The 12,231-nt window shown below is 49.6% G+C and overlaps 1 protein-coding gene across 2 annotated transcripts in view; it reads right to left on the bottom strand.

The window, feature by feature from the left end:
• Ergic1 (endoplasmic reticulum-golgi intermediate compartment 1) overlaps window positions 1-6,728 on the bottom strand; it is a 91,686-nt gene extending 84,958 nt beyond the window's left edge. The window contains exon 1 of one of the 2 annotated variants that reach the window (XM_003473342.5): window positions 6,529-6,728. In XM_003473342.5, the coding sequence (XP_003473390.3) occupies window positions 6,529-6,713 (185 nt within the window). In that variant the 5' untranslated portion in view covers window positions 6,714-6,728. The remainder of the gene's footprint in view (window positions 1-6,528) is intronic. The other variant, XM_063230793.1, reaches the window with a different exon arrangement.
• Window positions 6,729-12,231: the final 5,503 nt, after the last annotated feature.

Here is a 12,231-nt window from a genome sequence, read left to right as displayed (position 1 = left end):
AGAAAAACAAAATAAAGTACTAATAATCATCGCTATCTCATAGGGTCAGTGTGATCTTTTAGTTCAGTGATGTGCCTAGCCCAACATTATTAGCATAAGAACCATTAGCGTGACTCTTATTACTAATGAAACTAGCAATCTCCCCAAGAGATCCTAGACCCAAACGAGAATGTGAAACAGCTAAGCTAATACTGTAGGAATTAGTGCATTAACAGTACACTGGGCTTAAATTTAACTCCTGCCAGGCCTCTCATCTTGCACAGGGTTTTCGGCATTTGGATAAACAGGTCAGTCCATTTCACACTGATCTTGCTTCCTGTTCAGAAGGGCTGCCAGGCAGGTTCCTGGAGAAAGCCGGGTACTCAGGGCAGTGAGATTACACGGTCACAAGTGCTGGGTTCCCAGGGACTCCTCAAAGCACCAGCCGCAAGACCCAGCATTTCTGAGGGTTGATCTTCTTGGATACAAAACAGGCTGAATAACTCCTGCTCGAAGGGAGTCCTGCATACTGCACCTCTGGTTCTCGGTAACCGTAGTGCAAAACACCCTGACAGCCTCCTGCCTCTCCCATGGGCCATGATTTTAAAAAATAAATACACAGCCACATTGGAGGTTTTCTCCTATCCTATACTTTCCCCACTTACACAATCAATATAATTAGTTAATAGACATAAATGCTAAAGTTAACAACAATTAGGCTAATTACTACTTTCTTAAAGGATCAATTAAGGCTGTGTTTCCAGCCCCAGGCACTACAGCTGACAAATAGCATTCACTAGGTACCAGCCTTACACCAGTGGTGGTGAGTGCTGCAGCCGGCTGTTTGTTATTGAAAGCTCTAAAAGGTTTGCCATCACTGCCTGAGACTATAAATCTGCCAACACCGGGCTGGACAAGGAGATTCTGGTTCTTTCGGTACAAGGCTTTTCAGCATCTGTGGTAAGCTACCAGTACCGGATGGAGACCAGGGCTTTATAAATTTAAACTTGTATATGGGCCATGTAGAAATCCCGTTAAACTACAGACTGAGATTCAGGGTGGACGCTAAGCTTCTCCATGTTCAGAGGCTCTGGGTGATGCTGAAGCTGTTGGTCGGGGCACTTGTTTGAAGAGCGAGAATATGAATAGAAATGTAAGTCCACTCCCCAGGTGGAGAACAGGCTTGTTAACGTTCACACGGGATAACAGGTGGGACCAGAATGCCACTCCGCCACTCCTCGGGCTCACCCTTCAAGGCTTAACCTGACCCTGCCTGCCACTTGTCCCTCTTGAGATACAGCAATTCTGCTTAGTCTGAGTTGGGAATTAGAATCAGATAAGGGGTTTTAAAAGCACGCACACAGGCACCAACCTTTAATGTTGGCTGTTGGGTTGGTGTGTAGCCTAAATTTGGGAGATTTCAAATCTCCTCAGATGATTCTGACAGACAGCTGTAGTTCAGGCTCACTGATTGAGTGACTGATTGATTGATTTCCGTTTTGGAAAATCTCTTTCTGTAATTCAGCTGACCTTGAACTACACAGCCCAGGCTAACCTTGAAGTTATGGTGATCCGCAACCTCTCAAATTCCAGGATTATGCCTGGCGGCAGGCTCACTGATTTAGAGGTACCAGGTTAAGTCTCACCCGTAACACCCTCCTCAAACCTCTGCCTGACTCTCCTGTGTTTAGAAAAACCATGTAAGAGCAACTACAAAATCCAATCGGAAAAGATCATTAGAAGGGAACCCAACCAAAGTCACAGCTAGCCAAGCCCTGTCTCAAGCCACTGGAGAACCAAGGCCAGGAATTCCCACTGTATAGGAAGAAATGATTTCCCCAAGTCCAGATAAGCAGGTGAACACAGGCCCCCAGTGGTCAGCATGGAAAACTCTGGACACTCCCGGCTGAGATGCTATAAATTGGTATGGGGGGACTTTAGCAATAGATAGTTCCAGAAATAGGTGTCAGACTACATGAGGCTAGTTAACACACACACACACAACAAAGAAAGAAAAGAAGGAAGGAGAAATGAAGATGACTTTAAATTCATAATAAGCACAATGGGCTAAGCATCAGTGAAGAGGAGCCCAGTGACTCCAATAAGAGGGGCTTCAGATCTCTCTGAATTTAGTGAAGGGAAGAGAAAGGGCTCCAGAGACAGATGGCAGGACACAGTGGAGCTCCGGAACCTGATGGCAGCACTCCAGCCCCAGCTCCTCTGCTGGCCGGCCACATGGTCCACTCGGAGGCACTTCAGCAGGCTCGTGTGGGTGGGACGGGATGGCTGGATGAGATTTGTGGCAACAGTGCCTGGCACTAGCACATCCTGGATAAACACAAAATCCTGGCTTTTAAAATAAAATGTCCCCTCTGATCTGATTTTTAAGCCTTGTTTATATTTTTAGAAACCTGCTGCAGAGTGTGTGTTATTGTTAGCTTCCTGGAGTTCCGTCTGGAATGAGGCAGAACTGAAATCCAGACATTCCTGTTTGTTACCCTCTGTAGAATACTAACTATGCTGAATCTCTCATGGTTGCCTGGTGCCTGGAGGGGGGTATAGGTGTACGGGGACCCCATCAGATGAGGCCACATGGAGCACTAAGAAATCGAGACTTGATTCCATTTGAAGGCTGGAACTAAGACATGAAAAAAATCAGGTCAACTTCAGAAAGCTCACTCTGAGGCCCTGAGGAGCTCTGGGATTCCTGAACAGAGACTATACAGAAAGCCACAGAGGGGACTGAAGCAGGGCAAGTGTCACAAGGCATAGGACCTTTGCTGTCACACAGGGTCACATGCTCCGAGGGACCCATATCTGGCTTAATGTTCTGCTGTCACCATCCTGAAATCCTTAACACTTTTTCAATAGGGACTCCACATTCTCATTTTGCACTGGGCTCCAAAACTATGTCCCTGTCCTGACACTGATGAGACATCTTGCTTGGCCTCACAACTATTTTATCATGTGAGGTGGTGAAGGTGCCCATCCTCACCTTAGATGAAGACACTGAAGTTCCAAGGGTACAGTGTATTATTCTAGGGTACAGCTGGCCATGGCGGGGCAGCAACACTCCCCAGGACTTGGAGTGCCAACTTGGGGGCTGCCACTGTGGGGAGCCTGCCACTGCATGCCCCTTCTGAGAGAAGGGTGCAGGCTCCCCTGGGCTTGAAGCACAGGGACTGTTCCCTGTTATTTTCAGCCCCCCTCCTAGGCTAGGGTTGTCCAAGCCTCAGGAGAGGTGGGGCAGGTGCTCTTGGCTTCAGGCCAGCCGGAACTACGGACAACACCTCCGGATCTAGGTTACAATGCGAGTTCCACAAGTGCCAAATCCAGCAATCAGGGAAACAGTTTTAACAAGAGTAAACACAAGTAATCATTTAAGGCTGTGTTCTACCTCCCCCATCAACCCAAAAACAATTTAGGAAATTGTTGGCAATTCAGGTTGAAGCTCAGTGATAGTTTAACATACATGAGGCCCCAGATTCCATCTCCAGAAAGAAGAAGGAAGGAAGAAGGGAGGGAGGAAGGAAAGGAGGAAAGGGAAGGGAAGGGAGGGAAACGGAAGGCGGGAGAGAGAGAAAAAAGAAGAGAGGAAAGGAGGGACAGAATTCTCCACTAATAGCTGAAAATCTGCCCACTAAAGGAAGCACTGGCATATGTAATCACACCATGCTTTGGGCTTCTTGGACACACTTTGAGAGGCATTTCTAAGGGGTGAATTTGGCCCAAGTATTGTTCCAGGCATTGGAAATATACCTTGAATAAGCCAGATACAAATCCTTGCCCTCAGGAGCTTCCATCCTCACAGGAAGGAGAAAGAGACTAAGCTTCATAATTAAGTGAATTATAGAGTGTTAGGAGATGATCACTGCTTAAAGGAAAGGATGCAAATATTGAACATACCAGTCAGAATCCACTGGGTCGCCTTATGTGTCTAAATACTCTATACACATGGTTCAACTTGGATATGTTCATGTTCCCATTTCACATTCAGGCAAATACACCTGAACTACATAAGATGGACAAGATCCTACGGGTCATAAGAAACACAGTTGTTGACAGGCAAGGCAAGAGGTGGTTATTTTTTTCCCACTCTTGATTGTTCTCAGAGAAAACTAGGGAAGTTTCTCCTGCTGTGAAATGGCTAGGGGTGAGGTGGGAAGGTCCCATCCATGAAAGAGCTGATGAGGTAGTGGAGGCTTCCAAACTTTGCCTTTTCTCCCGAAGTGAAGGCTTTGGAGCTGACCGCCTGAGTCCAATCCCAGCCTCCCCACCTTCGGCCCAAGACATAGCTGCCACTATGGCATCTCAAAATTCTGAGATTTAGAATGAAGAGTCAAAGTTCTCCTCTCAGGTGACAAGGGAGTCATGTCAAGATGCTTTGCAGTGGTGATATCCCCTCTGCACAATGGCTGGCATCCTAGCCGTAGGAATCCCATCATGCCCTCTTCCCGTTTCTTCTGGGATGGATCACGCGCCATCCATCTCCCCATGACAGATGGCAGAGGGCTGAGTACAGTGTGGACACCCAGCATACACTGGATGAACGGACACTGAAGAGGAGGTGTACCACTTCCTCAGCACCAAGCCCTGGATCTTGTGGCCAAGAGATCTTAAGAGTACATATTTACAGGGCACCTGTGGCCCACTCTTCATAGTGCACAGGTGATGAGTTGAGTCCATTCTCACCATTCTGTGGTGAGCCCAAGCTCTCAGGCAACTTATTAACATCCCTCCTTTAGCTGGGGACCCATGGCACCTGGGCACTCAGGACCTAAAGCATGCCCAGGGCTGGTCATAGGCAGGATTATCCAAGGCCAAAGCTGAGAGCTGGCCCCATCTGTTTTCCTTCCTTTATCTTACCTGGCCTCCACGCTGCCAACTGGGACCCAGGTTCACCTTCCCTGCAAATTCTGAGGAAGTCCAGGGCAAGACCCTCAGCCCTTGAGCCTCTACTACCTCCTCTAAGCAATGAGGATGGGGAGGGTGTCAAGACTGCATGACCAGAAACAAAACTAAATTTCTCCAACAAAATCTAAATCACTGGAACTTACTAAATCACATGGGGACAGGAGGTGGCAGGAATCTATTGTTAGACCAGGGAAAGGGAGACTGTAGAAGCAGGAATCAACGTGCTTACGGTGGGGCACTCACTGTTGGTGTCAGGAATGCCTCCGAATTCCATCAGCAACTGCCCTCAGTCTGCATTTGTCTCAGAGACCCTGGTACCAGCCTAAGGGCTGCCTGGAAGGAGCAGAGATCCAGCAAGTATTTGCCAGATGGCATCAGTGATCAGAATAGGCTGGAAGAACACGTCAGCTGTTCAAGGTCTCCAGATGACATCTGTCTGCACCTATACTCCAGCATACCTCTATGCCATAAGGTCACAGCAGGCCAGGGTTTACGATTTGTTTGTCATTTTACCTTGTCATTCACTCCTGGGGGGGGCACCCCTCCTGTTATGTGTGCAGCAGAATCCCTATTTTATGGATGTGGAAGGTCTCATGGAGAGGCCCCTCATGCAGTGATGCCTATTTCTCAGCTGCAAGCCATGCAAACATAGTTAAGGGATCTCATGTACTTGGTCCTTGCAGGTGGGAGCTTATTTTTAGTACCAATTTGCAAGCGGTAAAACCGAGAGGGCTCTGCCTCCACTGGGGTTAACCAGCTGCGAGCAGAGGTCTGAACCTAAAACCTTTACAGTTAACTTCTAAAATGTATCATCAAGTTGCTGCAAGAAAGGAGTTGAATCAAGGTTCTATCCCAGTTCCTCCTACAAAGCTCAGTTTTCCCAGCCTCAACCAAGGGCATCTCCTTTGGAGCTCCATACCTCAAGGGAAGGTCTGGTGGGGACCCCCTCCCGGCCAAGCTGCAGAACGCCTGGCCCCGCATCACAGTGGACCACGAGGCAGCTGGACCCCACAAAGGACCCATTGTGGGACTGCAGAAAGCCAAGACCAAACCCTGCTGGCCTCTCTGCAGAGCCCTGCCCAAGGCTCCCAGCCTCCTCTCCTTTCCGTAATGCCCCCAGGCTCAGAGTACACCGCCACGGCCAGGGGCAGGGAAGGAGCACTTGGCTCCAGAGCTGCCAAGGCAGGGGGTCCCTCGGGCTATGTTATCCTGCACGACTCTAGCTGCTGCCTGGATGGCTGAAGCAGCCAGCCCCGCACCTTAGAGCGCTCAGGCGGGGTGCCTCGTTCCCACCTGTCAGCAGAGGTGGGGTCCGCTAAAGGAGACGCAGGAGGGAGGAGATGCTGGTTCCATCTGGAAGAAATGTTTCTCGTGCAGGGGGGAAGGGAACAAGGGAACGCAAGGTGTCTGGGGCTCTGCAGAGCGCCGTTGGGTGGGTTGGTCTCTGGCTGCGCGCCTGGGGCCTCTGAGGCTCTGGCTTGCTTCGCGTGAGGCCGGGTCTCCAAAGGCCTCCCCAGACGTGCACCAGGCTGGGGGGCTGCGTCGGCGGCATGTAGCGGGGCGGGGTCCGCGGCGAGCCGGGTATCCCTTTGGCCTGTGGAAGGGGCTCCGTGTGACAGGGCTCGCGACACTCACCTCCTGAAGTCAAAGGGCATCGTGCCGTCGCCGCCGGGGTGGGAGCGCTGCAGGCCAGGGGGGCCGCACGCCGCGTGGGTCCAAGCCCGCTGCCAACGCCTGCTCGGACGCCCCGCCCCCGCGCCGCCCCCAGCCACTCGCCACTCGCCTGCGGCCTCCGGGAAGTGACGCTCCACGCAGCCCATTGGCCGCCGCCGCACCCCCAACCGCCCCTTCCGCTACCCGTTAAAAGGGGCTCGCGGGCTGCACCCGGAGGGGAGGGTCTGCGGGGCGCGGTGTGGAGGGTTTCCCTAAAGACCCTGGCGTTCGTTCTGTTAAGCCTCGGCTTCTCTTTCTCGCTAGGAATGGCCTCTGCCTCTCACAGTCCTGATTTTGCATTTGTAAAACAGTTTCACTGTTGGAAGGTGAAAGGAAATTATGGTCCCAGCTTGGGCCATGCACAGTGTCCAGGTCTGAGTAGCGGCCTAATACTATGAGGGGGAGGTCCAGCCCGCCTGGACTGGCAAGGTGGACACCCCACCCACTCCTAGCGTCCCTCTCTGGGAAAATCACTTCCACATCTGGACAGAGGATAAAGACACCTGCTCACAGAGGTGTTTCTCAAATGAGAAAACACTGTGCATAGTAAGGGCTCATCTGCCAGCCAGACACCGTTGTGGTTGGCGGGAAACTGTCTCTGCTCACGTCTTTCACTTGTTCCTTCCAGCCATGCTCTTTGAGTGCCCACTTGGCGGGGGCCAGTGGACAAACAACTGGAGCATGCACTGAGGCTGACTGATCTTTCTTCCCTCTGACCTCCTGCAATCCCCACTGTCCAGAACTGGAAACCCAATCTTCCCCTTCCAAAATGTGGGCTACAGACCAGCTACTTGGGCATCATAGGGCAGATTCTCATGTCCGTCCAGGATACATAGGGCTGCCCAGACGTAGACTCTGCACTGTGACTCGGCCAGAGGCAGCAGCGTCAACTGTTCTATCCCAACTTCAGTGCCTCAAAAATACAAAAACAGAGAGCAGTTCCCTCTGTGATTGCTAGGTTGGGGGAAAAGCAGTTAACAGAAAACCCGTGTAGGCAAAGCTCATTCTGAACTTCTCCCAGGTTCAGTCACTGGCCCCTTCTTTGAGCTTGTGTGACAGGGCTCGAAAAAAACCCAGGCAGGAAAGTGGGGGCTCATATTCAAAGAGCAGGTCCAGTGGGCAGGTTCTTTGTCTACAAATAGAACCCTCATACCTTTCATATCACTGTGAGGACTGGAAGAGGTCAGTGCAGCAGGGGTGGTTGGCGGGGGCCAGTGGACAAACACCTGGAGCATGCACTGAGGCTGACTAATCATTCTTCCCTCCGACCTCCTGCAATCTCCACTGTCCAGAACTGGAAACCCAATTTTCCCCTTCCAAAATGGGGCCACAGACCAGCTACTTGGGCATCATAAGGCAGATTCTCATGCCCAGCCCTGACCTATTGAATCAGATGTGCACTTGGCATGATCTCCAAAGGCAACAAGTACCTGGCACATAGTAAGTGCTAGGTAGGATTGATGGGTGTGGCTGGTTTTGTATGGGGCTGAAGTGCCCAGTGTTTGGCTGTGCCTATGGGTACTCAGAATAAAAGCTCTGCTTCCCAGCTGCCCTTGCAGCGAAGTGTGGCTGTGTGACTTGGAGATGTAACGGGAAGTGTCTTGTGGTGGCTTCAGAAATATGTACTTTTTTCCTCTGTATTCATTTCTCCATCTGGCTGCAGAGAATGTAATATCAACATTGGAGGACCAAGACATGAGAAGCCACACTGAAGACAAGCTAGAAGAGCTCTGAGTCCCTGTCACTGAGTGATACCACACCTGTCCAGACATCTAGTCAAGAGAGAAATTAACATCTGCCTTACACTACTGTTATTTTGGACTTTCACTAATCCTTGAACCTACAGCTAATACTATTGTTTAAGTACCCAGCCTAGCTAATTACTCAACTGGTAAAACACTGCACGGGGAATAAGCCAGTCCCCTGTTATATGATCTTGCTATAGGTTTCCTTGAGAGAATGTGGCATAATTTGTGATTAGATTGTTAATTGGCTAGTACGTACTTCCTGCCTTCAGTGGAAGCTCCCTGAGGGAGTGTAGGTGTCTGCCCACCCTCATATCCTCACACCCAGTCAGGGCCTGCTTGTGACACCTGTCCATGTTGCAGGCTTTTCCTTAGAACAGACAGCATGGGAGCAGGGTGGACACACCAGCAGAGATCTCTGTGGGGACTGTTAGCATCTGGTCCATCCCTCTAAGAGATAGTAGGAAATGGAGCCATGTGCTGCCATGCATGGCAATACTCTGGACCCCTTTGAGCCAGGGAATGGTGTGGTCACAGTTGAATTTAAGGATTATTATTCTTGAAAGACTCCATAGTGGCCTGCCTCCAGCGTGCCTCACCTCTGGGCATCCTCAGACCCTTGGGTAAACAACTCCCACAGTAAATAGGGCTGACCTGTGTAACCAACAGGATATTGCAGCATTAATGTATGACTCCTGAAGTTAGGTCACAAAAGACATTACGCCTTTTGTTTAGGTGTTCTTGCCTCATTTGTTATGGGAGAAACCCAACTGGCATGTCCTAAGGGTGCTTAAGCATGATTTTAGTAGAGGTGAGGCATTGAGGCCACTGGCCATCAGCCACATGAAACAGCCATCTGTGACACATATGCTCTGCCAAGACTGAATCCCCAAATGTGCCCTGGACCCACTAACTTACTGCATCCTTATGAGAGACCTTGAGCTGGACCAGCTCAGCTACTTTTGAATTCCTGACCCATAGAAACTATAAGTTAATAAATGTTTATTGTATGCCACTAAACTACTAAAATTGTGAGTTAATCAGTTGCATATCAGTTGGTAACTAATATAGAATCTATTTTTTTTCCCTATCAACATCTTCTACCTGCTTTCCTTCATTTCATTCCAACTAGCCTGGCAAAATAGGAAAATATTGTTCAGAAAATTCTCTAGCTGAATGACCTAGACAAATTGCTTTATTAGCAGGGTTCTGAATATGAATGAAGGCTACCTGGGCCAGGGATTTAGCTCAGCAGCTCAAGCACTTGCCTGATAAGTGTGAGGTCACAAGTTCGATCCTTAGTACCAGAAAACAAACAAAAAAAAACCCTTACCTGTGGCAGGTAGCCTCAGAGACCGCCTGATGTCTTGGTATTCGTACCCTCACGTAATGACCTCCTGGTGAGTGCAGGCTGGACTTACTCACTTGCTTCTATTGAGCAGAATGTGGTGAATTAATAGGCATATGGCTGCTAAGATTACAAAAGTCTGACTTCTCTCTGTACACCCTGTCTTAAACTCGCTGCCTAGTGGAGTTAGCTGCCGTGTGACAAGGCCACTCTAGGAGAAGCCGCATGAGGGAGCTTACAAATGTATCTGCTGTGCCTGACAACAGCCACTGTATCTGGCTGCCCGTGGAAGTGGGAGGGACAACTCTGCTGGACAGCTTGACTTCGACCTCAGGCACACTGTGGCCCAGAGGCACTCGGCAGAGTTGCATCTGGATGCCGAGAGATGGAAATATGTGTTGTTTTAAGCCTCTAAGTTTAGGGTAATTGCTGATGTGGTAAGAGGCAGCAATCCCACCTAGAAGCTGGCTGTGAGGATGACTTAGTGTGCTTAGTGCTTGGCACATAGTAGGTATCAAAGCTGGCCTAATGAATTAATCAAGACATGATACAGTGTCCTACAATATAGAAGATTCCCTGAATCCCTGAGCGTCCCTGCTACCCACTCCTGCCAAAAATGTCACTGAAAGTTGTTTTAAGCAGGAAAAATCTGGGTCAGATTTGTTTTTGTGTAATGGGAGATGGTTTCTGTTCCATGGGCATGGCCAGCTTAGCCATGATCTGGATGAAGAGAGATTACGAAATCATACTCCTTTGCCAACTCAGAGAGTTCTTGGAAACACTGGTCTCCTAACAAGCAGGTCTCTGAAGATGTGACTCCTCTTTCTCCCTCTATTAAGTCTCCTGGCCAATTGGAAGACATTCACTGATTCATAGACAGTTATTCACTAACCACCTCCTTGTGGCAGATGCTCTGGATGTAGAAACAACTATGACGTAGCTCTGATTTTAAGAAACAGGAGAGGAGGTAAGCAAAAGTGTGGTGCAAAAATCAGGCAGAAGTATTAGGGCCTGGCTCAGTTTTGTGTAGTAAGTTCAAGAAGCCAGAGTCTGGGGGTTGGGGTGGGACCTAATTGCAGCCATCAGGATGGTTGGTCTGATCCCTTTCAGCTGAAGGTGACAGAAATCAGCTCAAAGCACTATCGCATGAAAGAAAGAAAAGGAGCAGAGATAGACGTGCATTTCAGGAATGGCGGAATTCAGATGCCTCGACAGTTGCATCAGGCATCTGTCCCTTCCTATTCTCCAGTTCATCTCTTCCTTCAGGCCACATCTCAAGGTGGGCCACCTCCCTGTGCTAGACACATGTAGTCCAGAGTCACGTTTTCCCACCCAGCAACCCCCACAGATAAAGATAATCTCTTTCCTAATAGTTCCTACAAAGGCTCCTGGGCTGGCCTGCAAGGCCTGGCTTAGGTCATAGCCTTTGAACAGTGGCTCCAGGAGAACAGACACTCTGATTGGCCAGGTCTAGACTGACCACCAGCCCCTGGAGCCTGGGAGGGGAAGGCAGCCTCACTGTACGTGCACAGACTCAGATGGGAAAAAAGTGGGTTCTTCAGGTAGGGAAGGCATCTAGGGTACTGAGGCTAAATCACCAGGAATAGGGACAGGAAGTTAGAGGCTTCCAGGAGAGGAAGCATCTAAGCCAAGACACAAAGAACAAGTAGGAATTGGTTGGGGAGAGAAAGTCAAGCTGTATGCATTTGTTATCCATTGCTGTGTAACAAATTACTCCAGACTTAAAACTAAAACAACAAATATGCATTTCCTCACAGTGTCTGAGGGTCAGGAGTGTGGGAGTAGCTTAGCCAGGTGGCTTTGGCTTGGTAAAGACTGTAGATTGAAGGCAACTGGAGCTGCAGAGTCCAGGCTCCCTCCCTTGGCGGTTGGTTGTAAGGGTTTTGTTCTTCCCATAGGGACTTCTCCATAATCCTGCTCATGACATTGCTTCCCTTAATGTGAGTGATGAATGAGAGGGAGACAGACAAAGACACAAGCAGAAAGAGACAGAGATAGACAGAGACACAAGAGAGAGAGAGAAAGAGAGAGAGAGGTTGATTCTTATGAAATAGCCTCTGAATCCAAGGGACCAACTCCACTAGGTAAGGATCCAGGCAGGTGGGGGAGAGGACAGCATAGTGGTGACCTGAGCTAACATCATGCTCTAGAGGAAGTAGGTGGAGGCCCCTGAGTGCTATGTTAAAAGATGTTGAATCTTCTTTAGGCAGTTAGATCCCCGAAATGTTTCAAGTCAGGATGTATTATAATATCTTTTACCAGGGGGAAAAAAAAGCACAGATCTTCCTGGAGAGGGACAGGGGAGGCACAGCAGAGCACAGCTCCCTGCAAGCAGCCTCCTCCCAGGAGGAGGAAGAGAGAAAAGCTGGGTCTTGTGGCCCTCAGACCCAATACTGAACACATTAGTCAAGATGCACCCATCTCCCTGGTGGGGTCCTGGGGAGCCTAGGAGTCCTCAGGGGGGCCCGGAGAGTGGGAAGCGCACCTCCTGCAACAGTCTGCAGCTGTTAG

This window comes from Cavia porcellus, unplaced genomic scaffold (genome assembly GCF_034190915.1).
Source record: "Cavia porcellus strain 051 isolate PalLab524CR breed Dunkin Hartley unplaced genomic scaffold, mCavPor4.1 scaffold_19, whole genome shotgun sequence".
NCBI lineage: Eukaryota > Metazoa > Chordata > Mammalia > Rodentia > Caviidae > Cavia > Cavia porcellus.
This window is presented reverse-complemented; position numbering and strand designations above follow the sequence as displayed.